Source organism: Daphnia magna, linkage group LG5, assembly GCF_020631705.1.
Source record: "Daphnia magna isolate NIES linkage group LG5, ASM2063170v1.1, whole genome shotgun sequence".
NCBI classification, from domain to species: domain Eukaryota; kingdom Metazoa; phylum Arthropoda; class Branchiopoda; order Diplostraca; family Daphniidae; genus Daphnia; species Daphnia magna.
In genome coordinates, this window is record NC_059186.1 from 6,299,253 (window position 1) to 6,313,274 (window position 14,022).

Sequence of the window (14,022 nt, forward strand, 5' to 3'; positions counted from 1 at the left end):
GTTCCAAAGAAATAATCCGCCGCACCTCCGCGAGTTATTTTTTGGCTACTCCCCGTTTTCGGATCTGAAGAGATCGTGGATTTTTAGTTCCTCTTCCGTGCCCTAGCGGTTGAATGTAGGAAATGGGCTAAAGTAATGTTGATTTCATCATCCCCTCCCCCCCGATTTAACACGGGCACAAACCTATTAGTTCAGCACGAAAAAAATACTGTAATGCCACCTTCCTTCGGACACTGGATGGACCTAAGCTTATTACAGTTTATTTATACATGACATGTGATTCACGAGTAGTTATTTTGCATTTTTTAAAAGACAATTTCAGTGGCATCGTTTCTTATGACGAACAAGACCCAAGCACTGTACGAATGCTGCCTCCGTCGGTTGTTGGAGATTTGCCAGCAGAACACCGGAAGAGTTCCGGAACCTACCCTTCTCATCAGTGATTATGAGCTGGCAATACTACAATCCATGTCGGCCGTATTTCTTACTGGTAGGGCTCGTGGCTGCTACTTCCATTCTGGGATGGTAAGTCCTAAAGTTAAATTTATTTTTGGTAACCAAGATAAAAGAATTCCAAATGAAGTAACCATGTCAAAAAATCTTGTAAAATAACATTTTTTTATTCCTTTATTTTATTCGCCGCCTCTTAATATTATAAACTGGTCGTCGATTATGTCAAGTCGTCATGTTATATAGTTATATGTTATTGCTTCATCACGATGCAAAGATCACTAAATTATGGGCATTTACCTGAATTTGAGTAAAAAAAAAAGATGTAATGAAATTCACTATTTTAAAGTTAAGAGTTCGAAGTCCCGCTTGCTGCTAGTTTTAAAAGCGCTTCCACATTTCTTTCAAGTCCAAATATAGGTATGCCTGCTATCTGGGGTTAGGACAAGCATATAGGACGAACGACCAGATAAAACGCCTAGTGAAACTCGCGATTGCGCTTGCTCTTCTCCCCCCTAATGATGCTTGGAACGGCTACGAGGTAGTAGCTAATATTCCTTCAATTTCAAACTAAACGATTAATAATTTTATGTTATATAGGAACTACGGATGTACGCTAACGAAATCGGTGGCGCTATTGACGCAGAATCCAGAGTACGCGTCAACCAATTTGTCCAGTACATACGATCGTTTTGGATGGAGCGCATTGGACCAGAGAGATTCTGCGTCAACATGGACAACAATAGAACAAATAACCAGATGGAAGCAAACCACCGATCATTCAATGATCTTATAGGGAATCCACACCCCAACCCGTGGTATTTTTTAGGTAAATTTCAATTAACTTTCTCAATCTCCATGATTCAAAAAGAAGTAACGTTTCTGTCTTTTAGATCGCCTTCAAGAATTTGGTCAGGAGGCGGAGTACAAGTACCTAGCCCTACGGGATGGCACCCCTGTTAGGGATAGAAGACGTCAACAATACGTTACGCGAGACAGGGAGATCAGGGCTCTGCAGATTGATCTACAGAATGGACGGATAACCATCCGGGAGTTCTTAATGGCAGCAGCGTTCCGCTTCGAGCCCGTCGAAATAGAATTTCGAGAGCAAAACGTTGAAGAACTTAACCGCCCCTTGGACGAAGTACGTGCGGCATTCGAGGCTTTGCTTCATGTTCCACCTGCCGTCATTGATGCCCCGAATGTCGCCGTTCAAGAAGATGAAATGGTGGAAATTGAAGTAGTTCTTGCTGCGGAAAATCGTCTGGAAATTGCTGCAGTCGAAGATCCTGTGGCCCCAGTTCAAAGGGTTCGTGGAAGAGGACGACCTCGTGGAAGAGGGCGACCGCAAGTTCGGGGAGCACCAAGACGGGAGGCGAATGAGGAAATGGCCATTGTCGATCCTCCGGCTGAAAATGGACGTGGAAGAAGAGGGCGACCCCGTGGACATCAAGGTAGAGCACCCGCGCCACGTCAACGTGCAGCAGTTGAAGGAGGCCCAATCGGTAATCCTGCTGCTCTGTTGAATCAAAGAGGCGGTGCCGGAAGAGGGCGTCGATACATACGTCGGGTTGAACCAGCTGATCAAAATTTGGAATCAGAAGACTCGGGGGACGAAGACAACGCCGTGAGGATGGAAAGATTTTTCGAAGCTCAAGACGCGAATTTCTTGCAAAGAAGAGCAAATGTAATGGCAAGATTAGTTCAACTGCGACAGGAAAGGGAAATAGGGGCTGCTCAACAAATAGAAGATATTAACGAAGAGTTGCCCGTAGCGGATGTTCGGCAACATCAGGGAAATATCCTTCCACAATTCCCAGAAGTTAACCATGATGGTAATTGCCCCGTGTGTTGGTTAAGGATGCCAAACACCGTATTAAACTGTGGCCATATTTTTTGTTTGGAGTGCATTGAAGTCATTGAAGCGTCGAGGATTAGAACTTGTCCAGTGTGCCGCTCAGCATTCGACACTCACCGACCTCTTCTCCCAAATGATGTAGTAGATGTTGCCAATATTTTGTTGGAATTTGGTAACCAACACTAATGTTTATTATAGGCAATCTTTGTCCAATAATTGTCCAATTAGGAAAACATGCGTTTAATCAAGAGAGCAATACATTTGAGAATCAAGAATTGTGACATTGTTCGACTTCATTTATTCTTATTCATTCAACATGCACTACCACGTATGTTTAGAAAAAAAAGTACATATCAATGAAGAACCATGGCAAAGATTAAATTGCAAGTTGCTCTCACACCCTCTCGTCCGATTATCTCTTGGATTCACAAAAGTAAGTCTCATCAGCTATGTACAGAATTCTAAAACAGAGATAACATATCTGATACGGTGGAAGATTAACACACCAGAGGAAGAACCTTTTAACTTATTATTTTTTAACTTATCATTTTTGAAACCCTCAGGCAGTGTGTTTTTTAAGTTTTAACCGACAGTTCAGAAATATTGAGCGAGGGCTTTGAAACATCCCTTATTCAAAAAATTTAGCTAGCAGCTTGTGCAGGTTTATATAGATGTCGCTGGCATATGTGTAGAGGTTCCTATTACGGCGCCGGAGACTGGGGTTTGAATCCCGATGCGGAATTGCAAAATTTAGGGCAAATTCGTAATAATCTGCCTTCGTAGGGAACAAAGAAAATTTTTGTTTGTTTTTATGAGATCAATTAGATCATTAAAACTAATAAAAATTTTCCTTGTTATTTAACAATTAACACCGATTGAAGATTATCATGAATATACCACAAATATCTTATGTCCGCTTTAAGCCGCCACGAGGGAAAATATAGTATCGATCTAATACGTAGAGGGTTACACTGTTACTAAAGAAACGAGTTACATGTGTTATATGTTACTTATGAACATAAATTTAAATGATTAATATTTAGTACTAGACACCAAGATCGGATGCTGAAGTGCCAAGTCTGCATTCTGACCTGCGGTATTTCTCCTCTCGGGCCTTATAGGAGGGAAATGAAAAATAATATATTTAATTAAGTTTTAGTTAGTTTCGTTACAAAATTTTTTGGAATCGTGTACTTTACCTCTGTTCTGATATAATACAAAATATTTTATCTCCAAAAAAGCTGTTATTTTTCCTATGTAAAACTTCAATAATTTTTTGCGGAAAAACTATAAGTCCAAATTAAATAATATTTACAGATATCAATAACCCTCATCAAGATCTATCTATTTCTATAAAAAAATTTGAACAAGTATTCATAGAAAAAAAAATTTAAAAAGGATTATATTTTTTACTTTTGTCAATATGGTTGAGTATATCCACAGAGCGTAAAAACTATAAAAAAACGTCTTGTCTCAAGTTTTTTGTTTATGAATAATTTTTCATAATTTTTACAGAAGTGGGTAGCTTTTGATGAGGGCTATCGATATCTGTAAAATTTATTTAATTTGGACTTATTTGGACCCGATACCTGTGAAACCGCACCGACCTTAACAAAAAATTGTAAATCGGTTTACTACCCTTATTAGAATTTTTTAATGCGATAGTTTTGCACAAGTGGATAGATCTAATCAAGAGCTATCCATTCCTGTAATTTTTTTTCAAATATAGAGCTTATGGTTTACCGATTATAATTCATTTAGTTCACGATCCGTCAAACCACACCGACAAAAATATCCAATCGGAAAACTACTCGGTTACGTATTTTTTAAGTAAAAATTTGACGGAAGTGGATAGCCCCCATCATTGGCTATCCATTTCTGTAAAATTTGTTTATTTAGACCTAATATGGTTACCTATAAAGCTATTTTAATTTTGTGTACTGGGATAGAGGGATTACCCGAGACACGTTAAACCGCACCGACCTACCTACCTGAAAAATAGCTGATGGGTCATTACTCGGGTAGGTGCTTATCAAGCGGTTTTCTTTCGTTTAAAATACCCACTTTAAAAGATATGGCCCAGCCTTAACTTAAAATGGGTGTGCAAGTGAAGGAAAATAAATAAAACTATGATGTATTGCAAAAAACAAGTCAAATAGTGTACACAGTAATGATATCGGGTTTTGGAACCCGTTCCACTACCCGAATGCCCATGAGTGGAAATTCACAATTATTACAGTAATTTTAATGAAATTATACCGTTGCTTAATTAAGTAATATTCTAATAAATGAAAAAAAATTATAAAGTTAAAAGGTATTGTATTACGGAAAGGAAACAGAAAGAAAAATAAACAATAAACATAAATAATAACAAACACAAAACAAAAAAATAACGGCTCGGGGTTTTACGTTTTTGCCTGACAGGGTTCAGGTCCCTGAACGAGATGGAGTTGCAACTGAATTCGTTTGGCAAGTTGCGCTAGTGTAGTGAATTGAGCTGCCTATCTCTTGCTGTAAATTGAGGCCAGGGACCTGAACCCTAACAGGAGTTGTCGTCATGTTTTGCCTGACAGCGTTCAGGCCCTTGAACGAGATGGAGTTGGTGGAAGCACTGGATGCTTCGGCCAACGCAGCCCCACATAAATCTCGAAGGCCGACACCCAGTGGCGTTTTTATTGAACCGGTTACTTGTGATAAGTGTAAGGGCTGTTCGACATCTTTTTTAAGATTTGTTGAAATCGTGAAACGCAGCAACTCATGTATTTTTTCGTCTGCTACGAGTGACTTGTGTAGTTCTGCGAAATATTAATTTAAAAAAAAAACAGTGATAGAAAAGGGGGTTAAGACCTCTTATGAACTCAGATACTTCAATGTAAGTAACATTACTGTTTTTAATGTCGGCTTCATTACTAATTATGAACCTTATTAGATCAACAATGAGGAAGAGGATGATGATGATGACAAGGAATAAGTTCGTCTCCCCGTTGTTTCGTTTTTTCTGTAAAGTAATTAACGATGACCATTATATTTGTACAATTGTTACTGCATTAAACTTGACACCATTCCTTGACGCATACTTTCAGGGTTATTTTTACATAAAAAAATTGTCAGTATTAAGATTATTCGTATGGAACTTTAGTAGGCTGTGTACGAAGGGAATTATAATTTTGCATTAAGAAGATTCCAGGTTATGAAGGAACTTGGTCTAAACATTTGCTAGTAAGATGTCGGATCCATTCATGTGGTTGCATGTTTCGATTTGACCAATAACTCGTATCAGACATGAAGGCTGGGAAGACAGTGAAAGTGAAGTAAATGCATTCTGCGTAAAGCAATCGACCTTCAATACAACTGTTATCAAATTGAGGCAAGTAAAATATAATTAAGTGAAACTAAGCTAATTTTCTAGATCTCGAGTAATATTTTGTAAATATTTATCTAAACTCAAAATTGAAAGCCAGACAACAAGTAATGGAATGTCATGTATATTTCTCAATTTACAAAAATTTCATCACTTGAATCATAACAAAGAGCTTTATCGACGATTCAAATCTAAATCTTCCATGAAGGAAGTTAAGTTCAGCCGAATCTTTTTACTGCCTTGACTTACGCATTGAAGAAGATTCATCATCTGCCTAGTGAGTATATTCCTTCAACAAAGGCATAAACAAAATTATTAGCTGCTGACGACGCGAATTTCTTAAATTAAAGACAACGGTATTAATGCTAAATTTGATTGAGTTACCGTTTGTTCTTGAATCCATTTTTCCAAAGAATTTTCAGGTAAATAATATGCCTTTATGTATGTTTCGACAATATGTGGGTCAGGAAGAGGTCTTAGACGTGTCAAGCTTTCCACTTTGACTTGAAAATGCCTGAAGTCTAACTGCATTAGTGCACGACCTTCGTTCGTGCATTTCCTTACAGCGGAAAATCTAAAGAATTTCAAATCGGATACGGTCTTACATAAAGGTGCGTAAAATAAGGCCGAATACCCGTCAAGTAGTGTATGGTAACAGGCACAAAGAATTTTATCCCATAAAATGTTGTAAATTTCAGGAGGCAGAATCTGAGGGTAACAGACACGAAGGACACTCAAGTCGTAGTCACTGAGAACCTGCGAAAGAAATAAGAATTACATCATAGATGGAATATGATTTTTATAGCTTTTTGTTTCAACAAGATATATGAAGATATCTGAGGGAGCAATTTTTGGAACAATTGGACAACAGTCTAAACCGTGTTTCCACAGAGAATTAGGAATACTATATGGACAATCACTGTTAAACATTTGTAACTTTTCCAAATAACGTGTTTTGGCCTCAATACTAAGTCCACTGGCATAATTAGACAGTGACATAGTTAAACACTAACACTATAACGAACTAATAAATAAAGAAAACACATCAGAAATTCAAAACAACCCCCTTTTCTATCACTGTTTTTTTCTAAATTAATATTTCGCAGAACTACACAAGTCACTCGTAGCAGACGAAAAAATACATGAGTTGCTGCGTTTCACGATTTCAACAAATCTTAAAAAAGATGTCGAACAGCCCTTATTTTGAGTTACTACTGCAACAAATTACTTCTAAAGCAAATTACGTCTGAATAATAGTTGCAATGGGCAAGTGTTCTAGTGGATAAAGTTATTTGTGAATAATGTTATTCATGAAAATTATTATTACTGAACAACTTACTTGTGATAATATGTTACTTATGAATATATGTAAAAAATAATTAATTTTCATTTACTAGTAAAACAAATTACTTCTAAAGCAAATTACTTCTGAATAATAGTTGCAATGGGCAAAAGTTCTAGTGGATATATTTATTTGTAAATAATGTTACCTATGAAAATGTTAAGTATAAATGATGTTATTTCGTGTTACTTGTAAAACAAATTACATCTGAAACATAGTTGCAATGGGAAAAAGTTCTAGTGGATATATTTATCTGTGAATCATGTTACTAATGAGAAAATTTTTATTTTGTTATTTATGGCATTAATTACCAATGGACATTTTTACTTGTAAAAATAATATAGCTTTACTTATACATATTTTTATCAATGGAAATTTTTATTTATGGAACATTGTATTTCTGAAAACATTTACTTGTGAACAGACGAAATTTTATTTTTACTTATGAGCGTTGTTACTAGTGAGAATACGTCACTCTGCAACGATCCCAAGACGTTTATTACGCATCTCACTTGTTCCATTGACATCCCAATTCCGTCCGAATGACGTCCAAGGTCTATCTAATGGGACGAGATAGGTACGAGTATATGGGATCTCGGCAAAGCGGACATTACCCACACGTAAAAGACGTCAAAGGAATGTAAACTTGGAAATCTGGTATGTTCCAAGTACATCTCAGACGTCTCAAAATGACGTGTTTGGGACGTCTCTGGACGGCACTGTGTTATCTGGGAATTGTAGTTCTGCCTTTGGAGAATGGAAAGGCGTAGAATATTTTGAAGGCACAAATTTCAAAGGCAGATTCATTTTTGTTTTTTTTTTGGTAGTAGTTCTTCTGTATCACTTTCATCCCTGCTGGTGGGCACGTCAACATCATTTCTCTTGAAACTACTGTTTGATGGCCTTAATTGTTGTACAGTTTCAGCAGACTTTGCAGGTTTAGCAACTTTCCGCTCTTTTTCCATGACACAATCCTGCATTGATTGATTTTTCTGATCTATAAGATTGTTTCTCTGTTGTTCAAATACTCATCATGTTCTTGACGAACAACACGTAGTTGATCTTGCATGATAACCATGTCCGAATAGATTTCTTGATATCCCAAGAAAGCTGTGGTCGCTTTCCAAAGACAAATCAACTGATTGTCCCGATTCAATCTGGGTAACTCCCCTACAAATTCACCATTTAATGCACTCCTGATTTTGGCTGAACATTATCTATGTGATGGAACATAAATCAGAGTTTATGGAACAAATAAAACATTAAAAAATACATATACCGTACTGCATTTCAAACAATGCAAATGGGACCAAGTCAAACGTTTTGGTCTTCCAGATTCACGCAAAAATGGACTTTTTTTAAATACTAAAATTCACTTTAGCTGAATTTTTTGCGCAAAAATGGGCCTAAAGAGCTAGATCCATCATGTTCACACATTGAAAAACGGAAAATTCTATCAGTTGGCCGAATGGACTTTGCCATGGTGCCATTCCTTTTTCCGTTTAATTTTCCACTTCCAAAAAGAGTTGAGTGCAACAAAATCAACACCTAATATAGGTCGAACTGTTTCTCCTATATTTTTGTGTTAACAACTGAAATAATATTTGGTTGTAAACACTGAAATTTTATTATGTTTTCCGTTTCACACTTCACACATTCACTTCGTAAAAAATAATTTGTTGTAATTTATTTTGTCAATGTCTACATCCCTTTTAACATTTTTAGCTACTTTCTTGTGTAATTTTTTTAAACTTCGGGAAGTAAGGGTAAGGAAATATGATACGAATATACTACAGTCCGTTTGACAATAACCAGCTACTGCTGATTGGCAAATAAATTTTTCGGTATATTTGGATGTCGGAAAAACTATAAATTTGTGGAATTCTTGCCTCGTTTCTCATTTATGACGTGTAAGTGCATCCAGAATTATTTCTTGCTTGCACATCAGTTGAATTGCTCCCTTGGTCAGGTAAGAATGATATTTCACAACGCGATTCTTCAATTCTGGACGGAAGCGGAGTTGTTTCCAGCGAAGTCACAGTGCAGTCAGTAAGCTGTACAACGTGAATTGAAAACCCTTCAGCATCGTTGTCGATCAAATCGGAATGAAATCGGATGTCAACATGAAAGCTATCGAAAGGAACATTTCCTATTTAGAATAGTTAATTAATTGCAATAGATGAACACCCGCCTTGTTCAAAAGGTAGTATATACTCGTTTGGCCAGATAGAACTCCACAGTACCGAATGTTGTTTATTTCCAAATAGTCCCCTCGACAATCGGTATAAACAGTTTCAGGTAAGTCGAAGAAAACGAACTTCAGCTGCAATTCACAGACGTCCTGAAAATATACTTATTTTAATTACCCGTTATTAAATTTATCTATCTAATAAAATGAATTTTTTGGGGAATTTTTAAGTGGACGGAACTATTGGTGGCAGTCTAGTTATGGTTTTACTACCTAGTTTTGACAAAGAGAAATTACCGCGGTGTTTCCCTTCGTGTAATCTCCCAGTTATTGCCACTTTTATTTTAAAAGTATGGCCCATTTTAGTCAGCCGTAACAAAAGCGGCTGTAATGGAAATAGTTAAATGAAAGATATCAGCCGCACTGATTCGTATTTGTCAAAACTAGGTACTAGTAATGCCACTAATAGCCGGAAGCCCGTAATACCATCACGAAAGTTAATCACTGTTCTAGCTTTACGGAATAACTTTTTTTTTGTGTACACCTTTGATCTTCGGATGATACTGTAACTGCAGTCCTGGCCAGGGTCATAACGCCGAGGGAATTGCGGAGAAATTATGAGGAAGCTGGATTCACTAAACGTTTCAGTACGGCAGAAAGAAACTGGTGGGGGTGTAGTGGGAAGAGCTGAACACCCAAATTTCATGTGAAAATAGACATATTTATCCGGTAAGCGATTTTCAAATATCATCACGTACTCTCGAACATTCGAAAAATACACGTGGCGTTTGTAAAATGTTAGCCATTAATCATACTGCTTTTCTTCAATTCAGTAAATTAGCATTTTAAAAATCTCGTACAAACCAAAATTACCGATGTTTCATTTTTTTGTAAATTTGACGTTATATAGAAATGAAATGCTTCGAACAGCTCGTCAATTTATTGGATGACTGTAGCACAGATTATAAAGAAATTCAGCTTACGTGCAGAAGTCGCCTGTCGATCCAGTTGTATTATGCTTATGTTAAAGCCTGTCTGTTGAACGGCTCCATCAGAATGGAAGAGAATCTCAAATGGGTTATCATTTGAAAATGGCACTCGAAATCGTAAACCTGTCTGAACACCACAGTATCTTCTTCCTTCGATTTCCAGATAATCGTAGATGCAGTTTGTCCCGTTTTGCAAATCAAAGGCCGCGAAATCAATTTCCAATTCATCAACAATCTGTACACAAATCAAATTAAATTAAATCAAATCAAATGAAATGAAGTAAACGAAACTTTGATTTGAAATGAAATTTGTTATAGTTCAAGTAAAAATTACGGTTATACGTACATTATAATGCTTTATAATATTTGAAACTAAAAATTCATGAATAATAACAGGAGGCAGTGAAGTAGTCAAGAATACCGTTGTGAAAGTCAGACAAACTGGCAATAAGGAGCCGTCCGTTAATTACGTAAGACAATTATGTGCAATGAATTACCCATTTTCCGTTAATACCCAATACCTTAAAACAGAAAAAATCTTGCCGTAGCGGTACTATCTTACTGATGTCACATGTCACCACGCTCGCTTCAGCTACTACCGTGAGAACAGCCGTTTTTTTTTTTTGTTCATTTTTCTTATCGTGTTAGGACTAAAGTCCTTACTCCTATAGGACGACTCTTTCCCATGTAAGGTAGTGGCCTAAACTGTCGCCCCTACGAAAACGATGACCGGCTGAACTAATTAAACCGAATTAAACTCAGTGCTTGCAAGAGAGATCAACAAGTGCACCGCATGGTGATGCTAAAGGTAATATTTTAATAGGCGGTAACCTATACTTTCAAAAGAGGATGTTGTAAAGCAGTGCTTACCGGTGACCATTTTTCAATCGTGTAGATGCAATCGAGATTCTTCAAGTAAGGCAACGGATAGTTGACGCTTGTGATGGTGTTCTCTCGATCGCTGAACACACGATCACAAGTGACCCCGGGTGGTGTTGTGTTCGGTGACAGAGTGGTCGAAAAACCTTCGCAGGGTAGCATTCGAAAACGGAATTTAAAACCCCTGTTAGTTCCCGTCGCATCGGTAACAAACTGCAGACTGATGGACGATCGCGAAACAAAAGAAATCCTTACTATAATGGGAAAATACGTTGCATTAAAACGTTTGAAAGCATCGTGTCACTCTTAGCAAAAATAATAAAATAATAATGGAAGAAGCAAAGACAAAAAAACAAAAAAACTCACGTCTTTGATCGATCAAAGAAGAACTACAGTATCGGTTGCCACCAATGATTAGAGCGTCTTTCCAACATCCTTTGCTCTGCTCTAACAGGAAATCCTGAAAATATAATTCAAGTACGCAGAAGCTTTCGTTCGCGGGGAAGAATCTTTGTCGCGTCGTTTAGTTATTGCAAAGGATCAGTTTTTAGAATTTCATGTTTAATCCTGTTTATTTGCGATACAATTCCAGAATACCTGATCTCACAAGAAAGGTTAGGTCCATAGTTTTGTGGGTAGTTCATCGATTGAAACTCGCCTTCAGGGGTGTTGAATCTCACGTCGCAATACGTGAAAGAAGGTGTGGTCAATGGAGGAAATGTTTGCGTTGGTGTCGGGTGGGTTATAGGTGATTCAGATGTATAAGTTGGTGGGAAATATGGAGGATAAGGCCTGGGTGTAGGGTACTTTGGAGGAATTTTATGTTGTGGTGATATTAAAGAAGGAGCGGAGTTGACTCCAGGATGTTTAAAAACTAAAGATGAAGCGGTGGTAGTTGGCCGCGCAGGGTAAGAAACCGGAAAAGGCACCGTGAAGGATACGTGAGGTCGAAATGGGCGCTGCTCAGACGTTTTCAAGAAACTAGGATTATAGAATGAGTTCAGTTGACAAGGAATTTGTCGTCCAATAATGTAAAATCCACGAAATTGATAAACGGAGTCTGAGCGAAACTCGATTGTAACATCTTGGCCCTGGAGCTTGTTTGCGGCGACGAACACTGGAAATTTGTGTGCATAAATTACTGTTCAATTTTAATTCTTTGTACGATGGTTTGCACTGTCGATTATTCTGGTAATTCAAAAGCAAAATATAATGCTACTTAACTTAACTCTACTTATCTTACATTTGCGAGGACGGTGAAAACCGCAATATCTTCGATCACCGATACGAAGCCAATCCTTGGAGCAATCCACCGTTGGCTCCAAGTAAAAATCACGAATTTCAAATTCTAATGAGCAAACATTGAATGCCTTCTTGAAGACATACAAGCAGTGGATATTTTCAGGGTAATGCTGTGGATACAATGGGCTGTGCAAGTAAAACAACAGGTTTTGGATGACCACGTTACACGAAACTTGTGGCCGCACGTTGAAGTTCGATAGACGGGGATGCAGGAAATTTTGGTTTGTTGGCTCGTTGGATTTAGGCAGATTAAAATCGATTTTTTTCATATTTTTTGAAGGATAAGTTTTACGTTGATTAGGTCTTAGGGGGTCATTGTGGAAGGAGTGATCCCATTCCATGTGCAGCTCTGACGTAAGCGGGATGAACGTCTGACCTACTCCAACATGTTCCACCGTGTTATTTTTGTCGTAGCTCCATTTTACTTCGAGGATAGGGTGACCAACTGATGGGTTAAAAAAAATACCGTATAGTTTGTCTGTAAATTGTTTTTTTGTGGTTCCGATTCTTGTCCTATATTACAGAAAATGACGGAACAAATATCGAGAATATTCCTTTTCGCCCCAAACTTGACTTAGCATTATCATGCAAGGGCCCCTGAAATTCCAATATTTTCACGATTTTCACGAGTAGTTGACACGAATGCTTAAAATCTTTCCTAATTGTCACGTGAATTAACAATTACCAGACGATTCCAAAACGCGGTCATATTATTCGAAAACATGGCAAATGAATTTTCGAACGAATGCTAGCACTATACATTTTAGAACTGAAGAGATAAAAACGATTGCGTGTTTAAAATTTTTACCTTTAACAGGTTGGAACCCTGTGAGACTATGTGGTAGTACGAAGAAAATCCAAAAACATAACTGCTGTTGAGAGTACAAAAACATTGCTTGCATAGTTGTGTCACTGTTGGGTCAAGACTGTGAAATCTTTCAGAGAACAGATCGTATATGAAAGAAACCGGAACGAGCTGTTATTCCTTCGCAAAGCAGCAGTTTCTTCGACTTAGTTAGACACCACTGAGTCGCACAGGCATAATAATCTGCGTTTAACCTTTGTCGAGAAAGCGGTTCCGGACCGAACGTTATTTATTTTGGTAATTCAAAGCGGATGTTTGAAGCGGTATACTCTGTGGGTGTCGGCGTTTTTCGGGAAGCGTATGTTTAAACATTCACGTAGATGTGACCTATTGACCTACAGCGCGTTCACATTCTGATGATTTCGTGGCAAATAGTGACGCTCTCACTTAGTCGACTATAAAGTAAAAGTAAGTATTACTAAAAATCCTAGTTGCGTGAAATGCAGGTTGAGACCGGAAACTGATTTCTCGAAACGATTTATAACCGTTAGTAGGAAAATACACAGGAATGCTGACCCGGAGGCCGGAGCGCACAGGTAATGACTTATTTTCAGCTTACTTAACACTTGCTAAGAAAGCAATGTTTTTGCGCAAAAAAATATGTGATATGCCACACGCTATGCACACTACGGCTTAATGATGAACTCGTAATCTCGTATGCACTCTTTCATATTCATAGCAGCAAGTAAGAAGAATTAGATTTTTGAAAGCATTACTAAATCACAATTTCTTCTTTTTGAACTTTCTCCACCATAAAATCAACAAATGCTCATTAGTTTGTTAAACCC

At 37.6% G+C, this 14,022-nt stretch overlaps 2 protein-coding genes and 1 long non-coding RNA gene across 4 annotated transcripts; 1 reads left to right on the plus strand and 2 right to left on the minus strand.

Annotated features, from left to right (window-relative positions):
- Positions 1 to 4,916: 4,916 nt before the first annotated feature.
- On the plus strand, positions 4,917 to 6,681 carry LOC116935468. The gene is made up of 3 exons (XR_004401294.2): positions 4,917 to 5,180; positions 5,238 to 6,280; positions 6,368 to 6,681. It is a non-coding gene; the product is annotated as an uncharacterized LOC116935468 (long non-coding RNA).
- On the minus strand, positions 5,778 to 6,765 carry LOC123472266 (syndetin-like). 2 transcript variants are annotated; one of them, XR_006646622.1, is made up of 4 exons: positions 6,607 to 6,747; positions 6,304 to 6,425; positions 6,054 to 6,243; positions 5,778 to 5,958 (listed from the first exon to the last, which is right to left on the minus strand). XR_006646622.1 is itself a non-coding variant. In XM_045173553.1 (4 exons), the coding sequence occupies exons 1-4, from the start codon at positions 6,666 to 6,668 to the stop codon at positions 5,944 to 5,946; spliced, it is 366 nt and encodes a 121-aa protein (XP_045029488.1). In that variant the 5' UTR covers positions 6,669 to 6,765; the 3' UTR covers positions 5,778 to 5,943. The 2 variants fall into 2 exon arrangements, 1 of the variants encoding a protein (XP_045029488.1); XM_045173553.1 differs by having other exon boundaries at positions 6,630 to 6,765.
- A 1,854-nt stretch (positions 6,766 to 8,619) lies between these two features.
- Positions 8,620 to 13,409, minus strand: LOC116923533 (cubilin). Its single transcript, XM_032930029.2, has 9 exons — positions 13,178 to 13,409; positions 12,311 to 12,814; positions 11,665 to 12,184; positions 11,434 to 11,576; positions 11,059 to 11,321; positions 10,183 to 10,423; positions 9,744 to 9,886; positions 9,226 to 9,352; positions 8,620 to 9,160 (listed from the first exon to the last, which is right to left on the minus strand). The coding sequence occupies exons 1-9, from the start codon at positions 13,269 to 13,271 to the stop codon at positions 8,913 to 8,915; spliced, it is 2,283 nt and encodes a 760-aa protein (XP_032785920.2). The 5' UTR covers positions 13,272 to 13,409; the 3' UTR covers positions 8,620 to 8,912.
- Between the last annotated feature and the right edge of the window lie 613 nt (positions 13,410 to 14,022).